Below are 19,329 nucleotides of genomic sequence, written 5' to 3'. Positions count from 1 at the left end.
GTTGACTCACGTCAAGAATCTCCTGGTTAGCTTTAGGGGAGGTAGCCTCTCTTAGCACCTTGATGGCTACAGGGATCTTCACATTCTCTCCTTCAGGCAGCCAGATTCCCTGCAGACAAACAGCAGGCTGTACTCCACTCCTTCAACACAGCAGTGACCTGTGCTAGACAAGTGTGACGCTCTGAAAGACGTGCTCTCTGTGTACCTTGAAGACAGTCCCGAAGGCTCCAGAGCCCAACACCCTGACCTTCTTAAGCTCAGTCTCCTTCAGAATCCTCAGCAGGGCCTGGTTTGGAACCTCTCCGCTGGGTGCCAGGGGCTCCACCAGCTGCACACACAGGGCTGTGGGTGGGTGGCTGGGTGGTGGCATGCATGTGTTTCTGTCTCTTAGTGTGTGTGTATGTTTCTAGGCGTGTGTGTCTCTAGGTGAATGTTGTGAATGTTTCAAGGTACAGTATGTGTGTGTGTGTAGCTGTGCATGTCCAGGTGTATATGTTTCTATGTGTGTGTGTCTCACCTCTCTCTCCTGCAGCAGTCTCCGTAATGTCCTCTTCCTCTTGATGTGCTGTCGTCTTAGTAATACAAAGATGCCAAGGGATAGGACTACAAACACCAGCAAGGCGAGCACCACAGACTGGGCCACAACAGAGTGGGAGTGGGGTCTGGGAGAGGACAAAGCGTATTCTGCTTTACATCCCTGGTATGCCACCCTCTCTCAGCTTTCGCTTTGAACTGGTAAAACATTCAACTGGAGGATTAAAACACGTTGAATGTTTATATCATGCTTATTGTCTTACTCTCTGGAGGTGCAGTCAGACAGATCTGGTCCTGAACATCTAGAGAGAGAGAGAGCGAGAGAGAGCGAGAGAGAGCGAGAGAGACTTTTGAAGAGTTTGCAGCATACAAAATGAGCTCCTAGAACATTCATCAAAAATTGTTATTTGGGGATTTAGTACAATGACAAGTTTACTATTAAATTAATCATCAGAAAAATCCTGCAAAGGTGAGCAACTTGGCTGAAATATTGGATATACCAGTCAACCACAATCTCCAATTCAAAAAAGAGAGGCTAAATATTGCTGAGGAACCTACAGTAACCCACTGCCAAAATAACCTGGACAAGGAACAATTAAAGAAATAGGATTAACCAAGGACAAAGAAATCATACAGAACAGAGGACAAGACTGCCAAGACCTAAAGATTAAAGGCCATATGGCAGGTTGATTTTTCCAACAAATTTGCGCTATTTGGTTGTTAGTAATAAACATTTAAACTGTTATCCATTGTATTTCATGTTGTTGGGTGTCATAAAATGTAATATAATACAAAAAAGTAGCAACTTTTTGCAATGATTCTTCTTTCCCCCACAATGCATTGCATGACGTCACGTTGGGGAGACAACAGACAAATGTCTGCTTTAAGACCATTGAAATCCATTGGAAATAAACACTACTAGGCTAGTACCAGAGAATGTCTAATATGGGCTTTGCTAGTACCTTCAAAACTTGGGACATCTCGGAAATGTGTTTAACAACGTCGGGGAAAATATTTAACTAGCGATGATCTTGGGGATTTTACAGGTGGGACTGGCAGGTAAAAAAAATAGCTACCCCATAGCTAGCATGATGTCTTCTGCTGTACTACTAGTACTACTGTAGGTAACTAACCTAAGTGGATTTTTTTGTAGGGCAAGTGGAAGAGAAATGTACTTGCCCCAATGGACAAGTTAAAACCCCCCCCAAAAAACAACAAAAAAAGCAATGTTACTTGCACTGGCCAACTTGCAAAGACTGAGAGGATAGCCTACCGAAGTTGAGTTAGCCAATGTCGTTAGCGATGCTAGCTAACGTTAGTTTGCTAGCAGTGGCAGTATATAACATTTCACTGGTTCTTGCAGCTGTTTGTTTAGCAAGTCACAGTGTTTACAAGCCCTGATAGTGTAACTGCGACAACGCAGTAGATACGACTTTCTTGGATGTGCTAGGCTGGATAGACTGTTGCACAGTAAGTAGTTCTACAATGGTAGTATCGTATCTTGCCTTGTAGTGGCAGCATCATACATTTAAGAAATTCAAGACTTGCATGTACAGTAAGTAATGTCACATTAAATAATGTATTTAAACTCAAGCTAGTGTGGTGTGTCACTGTTCAATGCCACAAGCTTTTCTGTCAAAAGAAACGTTTTCATTTCCAGCACATTCAGTGAAGTTTGGCTAGCAACAGCAGCTAGGCTAGCTTGCTCGACTGAGACCGACAGAAATGGTCACTTTTGGCTTATTTACTGATAATGATCGCTTCCAGCAAACTTCTTTTGAATTTGCCATTTCCCCCTAAATAAATGTCCAGCTTATTTACGTGTTTGCGGGCATATTTTCAGTTAGTAGTTGGTACACTACGCGATTCCATCTGAAAAATACTGCCGGTAACAACGTTGTTAGAATAGCTTGTATGTATCAAAGGGGGTTCGGCTTGTTTCATAATAAACTGACCCGTTTGCAACCGATGCAAGCAAGCACACACTACAATTTCCCCAGAAATTATACCCTCTCTCCTCTTTAGCGATGCTATAGACATTGATTCTAACATTTCACTGGGTCTTGCAGCTGTTTGATTGACTGAAATTATTATAAAATGTTATGTTCTAGCCATTTGCCTACTTTAGCAAGTCACAGTATTTCAAAGCACATATAATGTAACTGAGAAGACGCAGTAAATAATTCCTCTTTCAAGTAATAAGTCCCCGTTCAACTGTCAGGCATCAAATTAGCTGCACGGTCTGTAGCTAGAGATATTGGGACAAAGATGCAATACAGTACGTAACAGAACGTGTTTATTCTGCAGAAATTGTGTAAATGTTTAATGTAACAAATACGATTTTTATAACACCTCAATTGTTATCATTTGTATATTATTACAGCTCATCTTCGTTGGTCAAAGGCACAATCTTTACCCGGACGTGACCTGTGCATGAAAAAGTGGAACTTATGTAGGCTACTTAGTGTAGTGCCTCAAAAAGTTAATGTCAGGCCCTGAATGATCACTAGATAAAAAGAAAACGTTGACTTCCACTCGGTGCTATTCACTGACAGTCAAAATAAATAGTATATGTGCACTGCTGTTCATAGACGAGCTCCAGGTGTCGTTGCTGCGTTGCTAAATGATAGCAACTCACCAGGACACTTTATCAACTCTCCACTCATTCTCCTCGGTACAATGAACAATCCATTTAATTGGCTTTGACGGCCATAAGGTCGACTTGGATCAAAATTACACGGCTGCGGGCCATCATATACATTAGTCGTTCTTGCCACCTCTTCTTCATCCCAGTAGATCGCCATAGTTCTAGTACTAGACTGAGGCTACTCTCCTTCAAGACTCCCCAACTTGACGTCATCGCCGAATTGCGCTATATTATGCTAATGCTAACACAAAAAACGTCAAAAATTTGTCTTAAACACCATTTTGAGACACCATTTTGAGATTTCTTGAATAATATACATATCTTGAGTGCTTTATGTACCCATTAATCAACAGTGGTGGTTAACCTGCCATATGGACTTTAAATAAAAGTGATTTGGGTAAGCAAATACTAAACACCTCTAGCAAAGCTATCAAGCTAGGTATCAACCTAGTTATCAAGCTAACAGAAGAACCTCGCAGTTTCTCAAATCTCGACAGTTGAGGCATCTTTCAAATTCGGACAGTGAAAAATGGATACATTTCTACAGCAGTCCAGTGGGCGGAGCTTGGGTAACCTAGCAATAAAATCCTGATGACATCACAAGTGAAACTGGAAAAAAGAAGTACAGAAGCAGGCTATTGAGAGAGGAACCAGAGACCCTGAGAGCTGACTACCAACAGCTGAATGACAGAGAGGTCAAAGCAGACCTACTATTCTATACGCAGCAACCTGAAGCCTGGCATGCCACTGTCCACGCAGAGTACACAAACCTCAAGATGGGGGGGAACAAATCGATCAGGCAGCTATATACAAACACTGAGCCCAAATTTAATATGAACTTTTACAACAATGGCACTATAATGATTCAAGGATCTCAGACTAAACTGGAAAAGTTTGAAAGACAATTTCCCAGACTGAAAGCTCTTGCCGAAATAATATCCAACCAATCTGACACTGATCCAAGTACCACTTCTGCCCTGTCCAGAGCAACTACAGCATCCACTACCCCCCCTCCAGCACCCACTACCCACCCCCAGCAATCAGAACCTCCCCCTAGCACCCAAACCCATCCTCCAGCACCCGATACCCCTGGCAGGACCCACACACCCAGAGCATCAACATCAGTATCTCTTCTACACATCCAGGACTGTATATCCTTTCTAGAAATGGAAATCATAGAATCTAAAGAAAAAAGACAGTCAGAGAACGATGCAGTCCACTAGCTGAGAACTGAAATGGGTCGATTGAAAGGGGAGACTAGTGCTGCCATTGCAAAACTAGGAGAATCCGTGAGGAAGCTCAGACAGGACAATGAAAGCCTCAGAGAAGAGTTGCACAAAATGAGTGACACAAACCTCTTCAGCACCAGAAAACAGCAGAACAACCCACCCCTCAACCAGACCACTAACACCGGCTCCCAGACTGAGACCAGCAACCAGGCAGAGACCTAGAACAGGACAGACCCCAGCCCTCCCCCTCTACCTCCACACACATCCCTGCCCGCCACACAGCCAGCAAAGGAGCAGAGAACTGAGCCCCTCCCTCTGCCCCCACAGCCCTCAGAAGAGCAGAGCACCCCACCATGCCAAGACTCTCCTAAGACTGCCATCCTCATGGACCCAGTGCCGCCGCTCCCATAACGCGCACTACGCGCTGTGCGAAGGGCACCAAGCCCTGAGGGGGCACCACAAAATTGCCAACTGAAAAATTATCAAAGTTATTAAAATTATAATGCTGATTATATTTCAGAAGGCCTATATTAATATTAGGCACCTTTTAGGCATGTATATCACAAAACAGGCAAAACAAGAGCTATATTTAATTGCTCAAAAAACGTTACGATGGTAAAAAAATACACACTCAACTTCCCAAGCTCGCCGTGGACAAACTTTAACAGCAGGCTCGGTCGACTTTCCGAAAATGGCCTCAAAAAGACAACAGGAGTCAGGGGCGGAAAAAAGAGAAAGAAACTGCAGATGATGCCCGTGCATCACTTTCAGGTAAGTCCATGTTTAATCATTGTTAAATACGGGAAATGTGCTGCTAATTTAATGGTTAGCCTATGCATACACCTCAAACCAGTTAGCTGACGTTATTGCTTATGTTAGCACACTCAAATATGTTAGGTGCAAGCTAAATTGAGATTTTACTGTTAAACATCATCTATGCATTTGAAGTAACTGACGCCAGTTAGCAGTTGCTTTACTGTACATTCTATGATGCTTTTATATTCGATTTATGAAATCGTTTTTAAAGGTCACATGACATGAAAACTTCACTTTAGGAGGTTATTTAACATTAATGAGTTCCCCTAGCCTACCTTTGGTCCCCAAGTGGCTAGAATCTTCGATAGGTGTAAACCAAGCCCTGGGTGTTCTTCTCCGCCTTTGAGAAAATTAAGGCTCATTATTGCTCTGTTTGAAAATCTGCTCCTTGTGACGTCACAAGCAGGAAGGTTAGGTTAATGCTTTCAGTTTTAAATGTTTTTAATTAATTTGGAAAACCATACTAAGAAACGTAAGGGTGGGGCTGAAAAATTAAGAGATAAAAAGACATCACCTTCACTAGACAAGGTTTTACCAATTGAAAAACGGCTGTTTATTTTACATGAATCTCCAAAAACTTTTTTGCACTCAAATAAAGGCCAAAAGATTTTGCTTGTGCGCATTAACTCTGTAACTAGCATCATATCAAACACAGAATGCGGATGCATTGACAGTGCAGCTGTGGTGGTGGTGGGAGGGGGGGGGGCATCATAAAGGAATTATGCGTAGGGCACCAAAATGGATAGCAGTGGCACTGCATGGACTCCAGTGTTAAATTCCTCCATCATAGGAAATTGTTCCCCAGACACAGAGTTGGTATGTTCTGGTGTCTTCCTGTCCCATCTAGGTCAGCCTGACAACATTATTATACACACCGGCACCAACGACCTGCGCTACAAGAGAGAGGGCGTCTCAGAGGCCCTAACGGAGGTGGTTAAGAAAGCCTGCAAAGAATTTCCAAAGGCCAAGATCACCATCTCCACCCTTCTGCCACGATCAGACTTCCCCCGTGACGTCACCAATGGGATCAACAACAGGATCGCCACAGCCTGTGGCACCCTCACCAATGTAGCCATCGCCCACCACCCCACTATAAGAACTGAACACTTGTACGACAGAGTGCACCTAGATCGGAGCAACGTCTGGAGGTTGGCGGAAGACCTGAGAGGAGCCACACCCTGCGGAGGACATGATCCAGCTCTGCCACCACATCGCGCACCGCACCAGCCAGGAGGGAGGAAAGCCCAGCACAACAGATACCCAAACTCCGGGTCTCAGCCTTCTGGACCTCCACGCACAATTTCCGAGCCAACTTGAACCCCACCCAGTGGATCCCAACCATATAGACCTACACCTAGAGGCACCCAGCCCAGCGGAGAACAGCCACGCTCTGGTGTCAGGCCCCGTTGCAGCACGCCTGGCTCAGCACCCTACACAGGAACACAACACATAATAAAATACACATACCAATCAGAATCTGGACAAAAATATTTGATAGCATAATAGCACCAATAGCGCTATATGGAAGTGAGGTATGGGGTCCACTCAGTCTGCATGACTACACTAGATGGGACAAACATCCAATAGAGGCCCTGCATGCTGAATTCTGTAGAATAGTTTTGAACATACAAAGAAAAACACCCACAAATGCATGCAGAGCAGAATTAGGCCGATACCCATTAATTATAAACATAAAAAAAAGATCACTAAAATTCTGGATACATCTCAAATTAAGTACCCAAGATACACTGCAATTTGAAGCACTGCAAATCCAAGAATTGAACCCCCAAAAGAGTCCTTTCAGTCAGCTGGTCATGAGACTAATTAACCAACCAACACCTAACATTGCCCCATCTCAGATCAGCACTGCTCCACAATCAAAAATCAGAGTAAACCAAATTGTTCAACAAATCAAAAAGGCCTGGAACATTGGAACAACCAAACCAAAACACAAAACAAACTAAGTTGCTATCGGGCCCTAAACAGAAACTATGAATTGGCTAAATATCTTTACACCGTAAAAGATGTAAAACAGAGACAGATCCTGACTAAATACAGGATCAGTGACCACAGTCTGGCCATTGAAAAAGGCAGACATAAGAAAACCTGGTTACCGGAAGAGTCCAGAGTGTGTGGTCACTGTACTACAGGTGAGGTAGAGACAGAGATGCACTTTCTACTACACTGCCAACAATACAGAAATACCAGACAGCATTCTTTGTTAAATTTGAATCCCTTGTACCATCGTTCACTTCACTGTCTGATGATGAAAAGCTAAAAGTGCTCTTAGGAGAGGGACACACAGCCCCCTTATCTGGACGTCGTTCCTTATGTTGTTTTTGAATTGTGTTGTTAATGTATGGTTATCTGTTGTTGTGCACCTTGCTTTGGCAATACGATCGTAATGACTGTCATGCTAATAAAGCTAAATTGAATTGAGAGAGAGAGAGAGAGAGAGAGGATGGGGAAGAAGGGACAAATTTGGTCAAATGTATTTAACTGAGGAGCAATGCATGAGAACAGTGTTGTTGCTCCTCTCAAATTACCTATTCAGCAATGGCTTAAAGGCAGGGAAGGTAATGTTGTTGAGAAGCACTTTTTGACATATTCTGATATAAATGTCACATCCCGATAGCAACCAATAAAACTAAAGGTTTGAGAGTAAAATGAAATAAATTCGATATTTACCAGTAAGTTGTTTATTATATGGTATTTTTAGCTCTTTTCATTTTGTAAATAAAAATAAATGGTAGGCTAATTGTAGCTAGCTCTCAAGTTTTCTCGCGGTGTGTTTCAGGTGTTGCCTAGCAACCAATTACTTTTGATAGAAAGCGGACAACACGGTTCTGCTAGAATGGTTTTAATTCCAACACAAATTACGACTCTTTTAAAAAGTTAACAATTTCTTTGTCGCCGTTGATGTCTTCCGTATCGTCTAGATAGTAAAACGCAGCTGACTCCTCGATCATTTTGAAGATGAGGTCAGAGGAGGGCAATAATAATCCGTATCAGACCGCGGACCGGCGATGAGGTCAATACGCGGCTGGCATGACTATCCATCCATTAGCCAATCAGAATGCTCGTATTGTCGTTGCCATATAATAACTAAGGTTATCGCAGGACTGTAATAAACACTATCAATCATTACGGTCGGACCGGCACAAATGATTGGACGGCATTCGGACCAAATGCAATGATTGGAAAGGCTACTTGTCTGTCTACCTCCCGGCAGTAGTCAGGCAGCGCGTTCATGTGTTTTGGAGGGGTGGTTTTTAAGGGAGGGGTGGTATATTTTGGTTTGAATCCTTTAAAATTCTAAATACAATTGCTACATTCGCAAAACTTGCCCATCCTGCATTTAAACTAAACAAAATTGCACTCACAGCATGAGTAAATAAAAGTAAATTTGGCATAACTGCTGTTTCCTACTTGGTAAGTGAACATGTGTATGGATGTGCCTAGAGAGTAGTGTGTCTGTCTCTGTGTGTGTGTGTGTGTGTTTGTGTTTGGATGTGCCTATAACGTAGTGTGTGTACGTGCATTTGGATGTGCGTATGAAGTAGAGTGTCTGTGTGCGTTTGGATGTGTCTAGAGCAACCATTCCCAACCTTTTCCACTTTGCGGCCCATAGCTCAACATTTTTTACGGGCATCGGTTCACTTAATTCACACGTCTCATGTGTGTGTGTGACTGGATGAGTCTAGAGAGTAGCGTGTGTGTGGATGTGTCTGGATGTGTCTAGAGATAGTGTGTGTGTGTGTGTCTGGATGTGTCTAGAGATAGTGTTTGTGTGTGTGTGTGTGTCTGGATGTGTCTAGACTGAGAGTAGCGTGTGTGTGTGTGTATGTGTGCGCTTGTGTGTGTGTGTGTAGTGAGTAATGTGTGTGTGTGACTGGATGAGTCTAGAGAGTAGCGTGTGTGTGGATGTGTCTGGATGTGTCTAAAGAGTAACGTGTGTGTGTGTGGATGTGTCTAGAAAGTAGTGTGTGTGAGTGTGTCTGGATGTGTTTAGAGAATTGTCTCACCCCAGCGTGCAGTTCTGGTGGCAGGACTGACACTCCATCTTGTGGTCAGCGTACTTCCAGATGATTCTGTCTCTTTCTCCTGGCACGCCTTGCGGACAACTGGACACACAATGGGGGCCATCGTGGAAGTGGGCGCACTCCGCACAGTGGTCAGGACCCTGGAGAAGAGGAGAGATGGAGGATGGGGAGGTGTGTGTGCGTGCGTGTGAATGTGTGTGTTTGTGAGAGGACGTACAGGCCCATGGCATGTGGAGGTCCCATTCTGCACCAGGCACTCAGTGTCACACTCCACACATGAGTTGTTGTTCAGGAATTCTCTGGGCTCCCTGGAACACACACATACAGTCCTTCTCCAGGTGGTCTATATATGCTCCTGTAACCTTGTCAGTGTGTAACTTGCTGTACCTCCTCCCTCCAGCAGGGGGGGGTCTGACTTACCCCAGCAGCAGGTTGCAGGTTTCCACACAGCGCCCTCTCCTGGTGAAGTTGCGGCAGGAGAAGCACATGTCCGGACCAGAGCCCCAGCAGCCCTCAGCTGTACACATGGCATCACAGGTTCGATTCTGCTGCTCTGAGGACACACGGGGACACCATGAATATCAGGATGGTGTGGTTTTTCCCATTGAGGTGCTCCTATTCCCAAAAATCTCGGCCTTCAATTGTTAGGAAAATACAAATTTAATGTATTGAGCCTAACTCCCCCGTTCCCCATACTTCTATGTTTGCTCCTAACAGCATCACTGTTTTCCGAGGAAATATTCCTAAGACTAAAGATGCTAAAAACTCATACTGGAATATTGCACTCCTAGAGATCATATTCTTAACCACAAAGGCTGTTTTGATTAACGACCTGAGGTCTGAATGCAGTCAGGACCTGATTGGACTCACCGAAACCTGGCTAAAACTTGATGAATATACCCCTCTGAATGAAACATCTCTTCCGGATTTTGTTTACTTACACATTCCTCGTGTAAGAAAATGGCGGTGTTGCTATGATTTATGATTCCAGATTTAACCTCAGCCTGAAATCTGTGAACACCTTCAAAACATTTGAAATAGATTGCATGAAACCACCATCTACATTAAAGAGGAATAATAATCAGACGCAGTAGGAAACCCCCCCCCCCCCCCGCCCCCAACCTGGTAAAAAAAATAATACGTATTTGTAATTGATCTATTCTAACTGGTCACGTCCCTGACGATTTTAAACAATCAGTAAATATTTCTCAGCAAATACAGGCCAATTTAATCTGTCAACAGCTCACTGAACCTCTCTCCTCAAATAAATTGTATGAACCCCTCCAATCCAGATTTTGTCCTCACCACAGCACTGAAACAGCACTTGCCAAAGTCGTCAATTATCTACTAGGGCTGTCCCCACTCAGTCGGCTGGTTGATTGTTTGGTCGATATGCTCTTGGTCGACTAAGATTTTTTTTAATCGAGCAGCAGTATCGCAGTGTGAGATCTGATTCCTGCTTGTGTCACCATTGCTGAATTAAAGAAATGTTCTACAGAAATTGTAGATTATATTATTTAAGACAAATAAACTATTAATAAACTAAACAACTAATAAAATATATAATTATATAAAAGGTGTTACTGTTTTCCCTTTCGTTAATCTGCGTTTTGTTTTTTTGCACATGAGCACAACCGTAGCTGTTAGCCTAACTACAAACTCTAACATACTTTGTCTACAGTTCGTGATATTAATCCTTTAGGCAAAATGGCAAAGCAATCTGTGGTATAGAAGCATTTCATCTAAGTACGCACACTCTGTCAACAACAGTTTATATAGTTCAACGTTGAATATGATGTACCACTTGAAAACCGTAAATTGTCTGTGGTTCTGAAAAAGTCTCCAGTATGCACCCTTTAATTGGCGTGCTCTGATGATTTGCATGTAATACAAACAATATTTTAGATTAGTCGATTTTAAGAAGTATTCAGGCGAGTCTTAGTCGAGCAAAGAAAATCTTAGTTGGGGACAGCGCTATTATCTACTATTGTTACTACTTAAGTGCAGCATTTGACACTGTAGATATAACCCTAACCCCAATTCTCCTGGAAGGTATGAAGAACTATGTTGGGATCTCTGGTTCGGCACTCCAGTGGTTTCGATTGTATCTATCAGACAGATTACCATTTGTCCACATGATGGCTGCTCATCCAGGAGCTCCACTGTAAAATATGGAGTACCACAGGGTTCTGTCCTAGGCCCTCTGCTATTTTCTCTCTACATGCTGCTTCTACAAAATACTCTGGTATCCTCGCACCCTATCACTCAATAAGGACACTATGATCACAAGATGCAGGCTATCTGGTGGTTCCCAAAATCAATAACAACAAACGGCAGGGCGTTCTCAAATTGAGCACCTCTTCTCTGGAACAAACTCCCTGTTTCAATTAAGGAGGTTGACACCATTTTGGCATTCAAAGTTAGATTAAAAACCTTTCTGTTTAGTCAGTTTTAAGGCTGCTAAATTGTTTGTGTGTGCTTGTATGTTTAGTTTAAAACTTATATATTACAGTATAAATAAGGGTATAAAAAATAGAAAAATGTCCCTTTAAAGAACATTTTGACATATAAAAATTGCGATTAATTTGCGATTAATTGTGGTCTATCTTGTACATTTTCTAAATACAAATACAGCCATTCTAGTTGAGACATACCACAGCTGCTGGGTTTGGCGTTGTTCTCCAGACGGATGTCCTGCTCGTCTGACCTGAATAGTGCCCGCCAGTGGTTGGAGTTGGCATAGCAGAGCTGTGGGTTGTTCTTCACCACCATGTTCCCATCACTCACCTCCTTGAGCGAGTGCAGGCCCAGGTACTGCAGGTGGGGGACATTCAGAACTGCAAAACTAACCTTGCCACTGTGGGGCGCCAGAGTGAGAGAGACAGGAGGAGAAGAGACGGAGAAGTTCATTTCATTGCAATGTTCTACGGGTTGTATTGAGTGAGTTGGAGCTGGTGTGCTTGCGTACAAGTGCTTGGTCCTTCCTCTGATTATCTCCAGGTTTTCAAATGGACTCAGAGACACCAGGTGCTTCGGCCAGGCCTGGATTAACAGGAATCCTACACACACGTATACACAGACACATACATACAGTCTAGGTTAACTGTCATTAACACCAACCTTTTCCTGACATCAGCTGAACCAATCATACCTGAGATCTCTTTCACAGTCTTGAAGTAGTCTAGTTTAGCAGGGTCCATGGGAGGAGTCTGTGTAAAGTTGTCCCTGGAAGAGACAACAGAACACTGGCATTATAGTCCCTGTATGTCCCTGTATTTATGAATTATGTTGTGATCTGTGCTCCCTCGTCCCAGTGTCTCACCCCGTCAGAGAAACCTCCACTATGGACACATCACCATTGATCTTGGTGCAGTTCCGGAAAGAGTCAATGTTAGAAGCGTTTATTGATATGACATCCTTCAGGTGTCCCATCTTGATTCCATTACACACTGCAAGACAATGAAAGATGCCATTACTCCCTCCATCTCTCTGACTCTCCCTCACTCCCTTCTCCCTTCATGTACCTTTGGGGCAGAGGCCTTCACACTTCTTGCACCTCCTGATTCCACCCTTCTCCACCTCATGTGTGTCTCCACTACAAGTCCTGACACAAGCACCATGGTCCGTGATCACATAGTTATCTAGACAGGATACAGTGATTATCACTTAGTTATCTAGAGAGGATAGAGTTGGTCATCACATAGTTATGTAGAGAGGATAGTGGTCATCACATAGTTATCTAGACTAGAGAGGATAGGGTGGTCGTCACATGTCAGAGGTTATCAGGTCTAGGCTGAAGGAGGCAGGTTCTTACGAGGGCAGGTCTTGACACAGGTGGCTCCAAAGGTGTACTTGGCGTGAGGGTTTTGGGCCAGCTGATGGGTGTTGGGGTTGTAGATCATTGGGTGGGGGCAGGCGTCCTTACAGGTGTCCCCATCCTGGAAGTCCCTACAGGCCTGAGGAGGGACGGGGGTTAGCTGACCACATACTTATCAATCTAAACATCACAGAGAAAGAAAGAAAGAACGGACAGACAGCCAGACAGCAGACAGACCGGTAGACAGACAGGCAAACAGACAGTAAGACAGACAGCTAAACAGGCAGACTGACAGACAGACAGGTAAACAGACAGGCTAACATACAGGTAGACAGACAGGTAGATAGACAAACAGGCAGACAGACCGGCATACAGACAAGTAGACAGCCAGACAGGCAGACAGTCAGGTAGACAAACAGCCAGACAGGCAGACAGACCAGTAGACAGACAGACAGACAGGTAGACATGCAGCTCTTACCAGACAATCTGTGGGTCTTGGTCCAGTGCAGCCTGCAGCACAGTGCTCATTACAGCAATCACTGGGTCTGGGTCCACGACACCTTCTTGAACACTGCTCAGCACATGTGAGCCTGGAGACTGAGGGGGGAGGGGGGAAAGATGAGTGAGAGTGTTCTGGAACTGGGATGGCTCATACAGGGTTATACTTACAGGCCTGGCAGTGCTGGGGTCCAGGGGCCCAGCAGGATCTGTTGAAGCAGCTAGCATCACACTTCTCACCTGGAACACACGCTACACGATTACTACTCAACATAACGATTTCTTCATCAATTAATTTAGTATCCATCCATTGTTCAGTCCCATCAACCAGTCAGCAAGTGCCTGGTGCTCCTTACAGAGAGAAGAGTTGGTGTCCGGTATTTTGATGTACATGTGGGGGCCGCTGGCCTGGTCCACTATGTCCTGCCACTGGACTGTCTGCAGGTGGCAAAGGAGGGGGTTGTTGGCCACCTTCACACCCCCCTTCAGAATCTCTGTTCACAAACACACAGACTCAGAACAATGCACCCTCAATGTGCTAGTCAGGACGTCTGCAGCAGGCAGAGAGTGTGTGTACCTGTCAAGTTGCTGAGTTGCAGCAGTCTCAGTCCCTTGGTGTAGTTGAGGGTAAGAGAGGAGTAATTCCTCTCATAGTTGGACATGACAGCCAAGGCAAAGTGGTTATCAAAGAGGGTGTGGCCTCGAATGAGCCGCAGGTTGGAGAGAGGCAGGGTCGACACATAGTTAATGGCTATCAGCACATATCCCCCTACTTCCTGTATAGACTGAAGGAGAGGAGAGACCGTTCATTGGTGTACACACACAGCACACACAAACACAAGCCCACACTTGCAGGCCTACCTGTAAGAAGGAGAGATCATGGTAGGGCTGTGTGTAGGTGATCTCCAGGTTCTCCAAAACAACAGTGCAGTTAGTGTACATCCTCACATGGTTGTTGTAGTGGTCATCCAACGTGCCCAGCTGGGTCAGGCGGTTATTAGTGCCCTGGCAAACTGACAAACATACACACACACACACAGAGGAGAGGGAAGGAGAGAAGGAGAGGTAGCAGACTCAGTTAGTTGAACCTTAGTTTGTGGGTTAGGTGGGAAGGGGGAGGCCCAAACACAACCCCTCCACAACCCCATCGGCAGCTCCAGTATGAGGCAGGTAAGACCCAGGTTAAGGTTAAGAATGACAGCGGCTCTGAGAAGCAGAACCAGTCAGACCAGCTCTGAACAGCCTACCTCTCCAGCATACCTAACAACTACTTCTTTGCTGTTTCCTGTTTTTATCTTGGAGCAGAGGAACTTTGGTATACTGCCCCAAGATTTCTGTTGTTATTGCACTTTGCATATGTGTACATTTAAGGGCCGGGAAGATGTGCACAAAGTACGCACCAAACGAACACTGAATACATGCAACAGCCATTCAGTGCATGCGTACATGTACTTGAGTGAAGTATATTTCAGCCTATAGTTGTTCTTCTGTATGATTCTTCTCTATGCTAGTTCTGCTGTATGATTCTTCTCAATGCTAGTTCTGCTGTATGGTTCCTCTGTATGCTTGTACTGCTGTATGGTTCCTCTGTATGCTAGTTCTGCTGTATTGTTTCTCTGTATGCTTGTACTGCTGTATGGTTCCTCTGTATGCTAGTTCTGCTGTATGGTTCTCAGGGCTCTCAAGTTTTGAAGACAGGCAAGAGTGACATCCCCCCCCCCCCCCCCCGTCAGGGGGTCAAAATTAATTAATTAATTAATTAATTGCTTTTTACCTGACATCTTTGAAAAGCAGCAATGATTAATGCATCTATGGCCAGGATATAATAATAAAATATGACATTATTTCAAAAGTCAATGCCAAGCCAATGTTGCGGGTGGCTTCTTATTTACCTGAGGAGTGAGTTTCACCGATACACACCGGCTACATCTATGAACTACTTGTTGTGAGCAGGTGTTGTCAGTGAACAGGCTGTAAAACTGTTGAAAAACTGATGCTAATTATCTGGGAAACATTTTTCAACAGCAGTCAAGTTGTCATTGTTTGTGTGAAACAAGTTGTGAATTTGTTGTAACATTAAAACAGGAGATCATGACTGTGCTCAAAGTGATGCTCGAGCTTCAGCGGTTTGCTTTGTAGGTGAACAAAACTTTCGGAAGACGTAGCAGAATCATGAAAAATTACAGGATATGCTTTTTTCTCATTGGTTGTTGCATTAAATCTTACCCAGATACAATGGTGCTATTTTCCAATTGGCTATTGTATAGACCCTTTCTTTTTTTTGATTGGCTGATAAGTGGCAGGCTCGACTAAGAACTACAGGGGAGACGCGCTTGACTGCCGGTTCCATAGTGAGAGTGGGGCGGCCAGAGGAATATTGGTTGGGTGCTGCGGCATATTAAATTTATTATAAATATTTTTTTCTGCGTGAGAAATACAATGTGTGGCGGGAGGGCGTGACTAAAGACCAAAATGAGTGACTGTCACTCTCAATGCGTGACACTTGAGAGCCCTGGGTTCTTCTCTGTGCTTGTTCTGCTGTATGATGATTCTGCTGTACGGTTCTTTTGTATGCTGGTTCTGCTGTATGGTTCCTCTGTATGCTAGTTCTGCTGTATGGTTCCTCTGTATGCTGGTTCTGCTGTATGGTTCCTCTGTATGCTAGTTCTGCTGTATGGTTCCTCTGTATGCTTGTACTGCTGTATGGTTCCTCTGTATGCTAGTTCTGCTGTATGGTTCCTCTGTATGCTTGTACTGCTGTATGGTTCCTCTGTATGCTAGTTCTGCTGTATGGTTCTTCTCTGTGCTAGTTCTGCTGTATAATGATTATGCTGTATGGTTCTTCTGTATGCTGGTTCCGATGGTTCCCCTATATACTGGTTCTGCTGTATGGTTCTTCTGTATGTTGGTTCTGCTGTATGTTGGTTCTGCTGTATGATTCTGCTGTATGCTGGTTCTTATGGTTCTGCTGCATGCTGGTTCTGCGGTATGGTTTAGATGTATGTGGGGACAGTAGGGACACTGTTATAAAAAATGTTTTAAGTCTCCCTTAAAAGATTCCAAAGGAAAAAACATGAAAGACCAAACACAGGAAGCATGAAGCCTCAGTTGAAAAGTTGCATCAAAATGAAGAAATTGGGCTATCGGTTGTAAAAATAGTCCTAGCGTCTATGATTTAAATGCCCTTAAGTTTTTCTCTGCTTTAAGTGCAGACTTTCAGCTTTAATTTCAGGGTATTTAAATCCAAATCAGGTGAACGGTGTAGGAATTACAACACATTTTATATGTGGCCCCCTCCTTTTTAAGGGACCAAAAATAATTGGAAAAACTAACATAATCATAAATCTAATTGTCACTTTTAATACTTGGTTGCAAATCCTTTGCAGTCAAGGACAGCCTGAAGTCTGGAACCCATAGACATCACCAGACGCTGGGTTTCGTTCCTGGTGATGCTCTGCCAGGCCTCCGGGTCTTTTCGTGTTACTGAGCTCACCAGTGCGTTCTTTTCTTTTTAAGAATGTACCAAACAGTTGATTTGGTCACACCTAATGTTTTTGCTATCTCTCTGATAGGTTTGTTTAGATTTTTCAGCCTAACGATGGCTTGCTTCACTGATGGTGACAGCTCTTTGGACTTCATATTGAGAGTTGACTGCAACAGATTCCAAACACAAATACCATACTTGAAATGAACTCTAGACCTTTTATCTGCTCCTTGTCAATGAAATAACGAAATCCCTTTATGAGGGAATAACATACACCTGGCCATGGAACAGCTGAGCAGCCAATTGTCCAATTACTTTTGGTCCCTTAATTACAACACATATCCCTTAATTACAACACATATCAAATGTGTTGTAATTCCTACACCGTTAACCTGATTTGGATATAAATACCCTGAAATTAAAGCTGAAAGTCTGCACTTAAAGCACATCTTGATTGTTTCATTTCAAATCCATTGTGATGGTATACAGAGCCAAAATTATGAAAATTGTGTCAATGTCCAAGTATTTATGGACCTGACTGTATATTGCCCATTGGCTGCTCTCTACATATTGGCTATGGCCATTGAAAAACACCTATCAGTCAACCAGTAGTGTTTACCTTAAAAGCCTACCTCAGCTCTGTCATTTACAGGCTCTTCAACTGGTTGGTAGTTCAGGCTTGGCTCCAACAAGTCTTTACTGACAACAAGTCTTTAATGGATCTGAAATAATGTGACTTATGTCCAGGGTTGCCAGGTCAAACAATACTTTTTAGGGTGTAGGCTACAAAAGAGGAGTTAACACATTTATCCAATAGTGCCTCCATAGTTAAAATATAAAAATGACAAGGGGATTACCGTATTTTTGGGAAATGAAGCCACGGCCTGTACCTAGGGTTGCCACCTGTGTCCCTTAAAATAATAGCCTGACGTTGTCATACTCATAATTCTAGTCAGAATATGAGTTTGAAAACTCTCCGTTGGGCTGTGACTACGGGCGTGTTTCAGCCGAACTCGTAAAACAAATGCCTCTACGCTCAATTGAATAGACCTACAACCAATATGAGCAACGTAATATGTTGTTTGTTGAAAACGAATTCAACCCAAGGGCTCTTTCATGACGTTGTTGATTACGTTACTGTTGATCATCTGTCCATCATCGTATAAAGCCCGTCCTGGCAATTTCATTGATCCGCCCAGACCCTGGTTTTATGTAGTTGTTCCCAATACGAGACCCTCCAGACCCAACTTCCCGACCACATTTTTTTGTGGGCGGGGAGAAGTTGGGCTGGCAGCCAGGCTATTAAAATACAAAATCGTCTGCCATCATTGGTTTGATCGGTTTGTTTCAGGTTCACGGCCAATCAGAGTCAGAGGAGGGCGGGTCTCTTGCGGAGAGTCGATTTGAAAGAATGGCGGAGGCAGCCCCAGATACCCCCCCCCCCCTCCGCGTAATAAGAAGTACACTTATAAAAGGGAGTAGGCTTGACATGCTCCAATACTGCACACTACTACTTCTGGTCCACTCATGTTATCATGTTCATGATGTTATGAAGTTATGGATCTGTTAATTTAATAAGTTAGTAAAATAAGGTTCACATCTCACAAGTCCCTCCAAAAGCCTATTGTTTGTGGTCTCACTGTCAAACTTTGTTGGCCTATGTTTATTATCGTCATAGCTGTGTATTCAGCTATGACGATATGACCACTTGAGTTGTGATATAGATAGGCTGAGGGTATCTGTTTACACTGATTTCAATAGCAGATATATTTTTATAATGTCCATGTATCAATCTTAATATTTTTATGAAAACACTGGCAATTAATCGGGCCTGTGGTCATCGTGGCCCCGCTGTGGCAGGCGTGTCTTATTTTTCTGTATTGAAGGTGGCAACCCTACCTGTACCCCGATTTTACAGTTTTTTTGTGGTTGTACGGCTTATATTTCGAAGCGGCTTATAGCCTGGTTTTAGAACCAAAAAATTGCTTTGTTCCAAGATATCTACAGACCGTGCAGCTAATTTAATGCTCAACACTTGAACGGGGGCTTATTACTTGAAAGAGGAATTATTTACTGTGTCGTCTCAGTTATCAGGGCTTGGAAATACAGTGCTTTGCTAATGTAGGCAAATAGCTAGTAGAACATAACATTTCATAATAATTTCAGTAAATCAAACAGCTGCAAGACCCAGTGAAATGTTATATACAGCTAGCAAAATAACGTTAGTTAGCATCACTAACGACATTGGCTAATTCAACTTC

At 43.6% G+C, this 19,329-nt stretch overlaps 1 protein-coding gene across 3 annotated transcripts in view; it reads right to left on the bottom strand.

The window, feature by feature from the left end:
* LOC146275310 (melanoma receptor tyrosine-protein kinase) overlaps positions 1 to 19,329 on the bottom strand; it is a 62,993-nt gene that overhangs the window by 5,390 nt on the left and 38,274 nt on the right. For 2 of the 3 annotated variants that reach the window (XM_084702974.1, XM_084702975.1), the window contains exons 2-19: positions 14,446 to 14,597; positions 14,162 to 14,369; positions 13,941 to 14,078; positions 13,756 to 13,824; positions 13,565 to 13,683; positions 13,084 to 13,225; positions 12,794 to 12,910; positions 12,592 to 12,718; positions 12,421 to 12,494; positions 12,238 to 12,328; positions 11,924 to 12,126; positions 9,690 to 9,822; positions 9,487 to 9,577; positions 9,252 to 9,409; positions 798 to 836; positions 518 to 662; positions 206 to 328; positions 11 to 109 (exon numbers count right to left, since the gene is read on the bottom strand). In XM_084702974.1, coding sequence (XP_084559100.1) covers positions 11 to 109; positions 206 to 328; positions 518 to 662; positions 798 to 836; positions 9,252 to 9,409; positions 9,487 to 9,577; positions 9,690 to 9,822; positions 11,924 to 12,126; positions 12,238 to 12,328; positions 12,421 to 12,494; positions 12,592 to 12,718; positions 12,794 to 12,910; positions 13,084 to 13,225; positions 13,565 to 13,683; positions 13,756 to 13,824; positions 13,941 to 14,078; positions 14,162 to 14,369; positions 14,446 to 14,597 — 2,228 coding nt within the window. The remainder of the gene's footprint in view (positions 1 to 10; positions 110 to 205; positions 329 to 517; positions 663 to 797; positions 837 to 9,251; positions 9,410 to 9,486; positions 9,578 to 9,689; positions 9,823 to 11,923; positions 12,127 to 12,237; positions 12,329 to 12,420; positions 12,495 to 12,591; positions 12,719 to 12,793; positions 12,911 to 13,083; positions 13,226 to 13,564; positions 13,684 to 13,755; positions 13,825 to 13,940; positions 14,079 to 14,161; positions 14,370 to 14,445; positions 14,598 to 19,329) is intronic. The other variant, XM_084702976.1, reaches the window with a different exon arrangement.

Source organism: Hypomesus nipponensis, chromosome 8 (genome assembly GCF_054491055.1).
Source record: "Hypomesus nipponensis isolate SF chromosome 8, ASM5449105v1, whole genome shotgun sequence".
Taxonomy (NCBI): Eukaryota; Metazoa; Chordata; class Actinopteri; order Osmeriformes; family Osmeridae; genus Hypomesus; species Hypomesus nipponensis.
The sequence above is the reverse complement of the archived record's forward strand: the minus strand, read 5'-3'. Positions and strand labels throughout refer to the sequence as shown.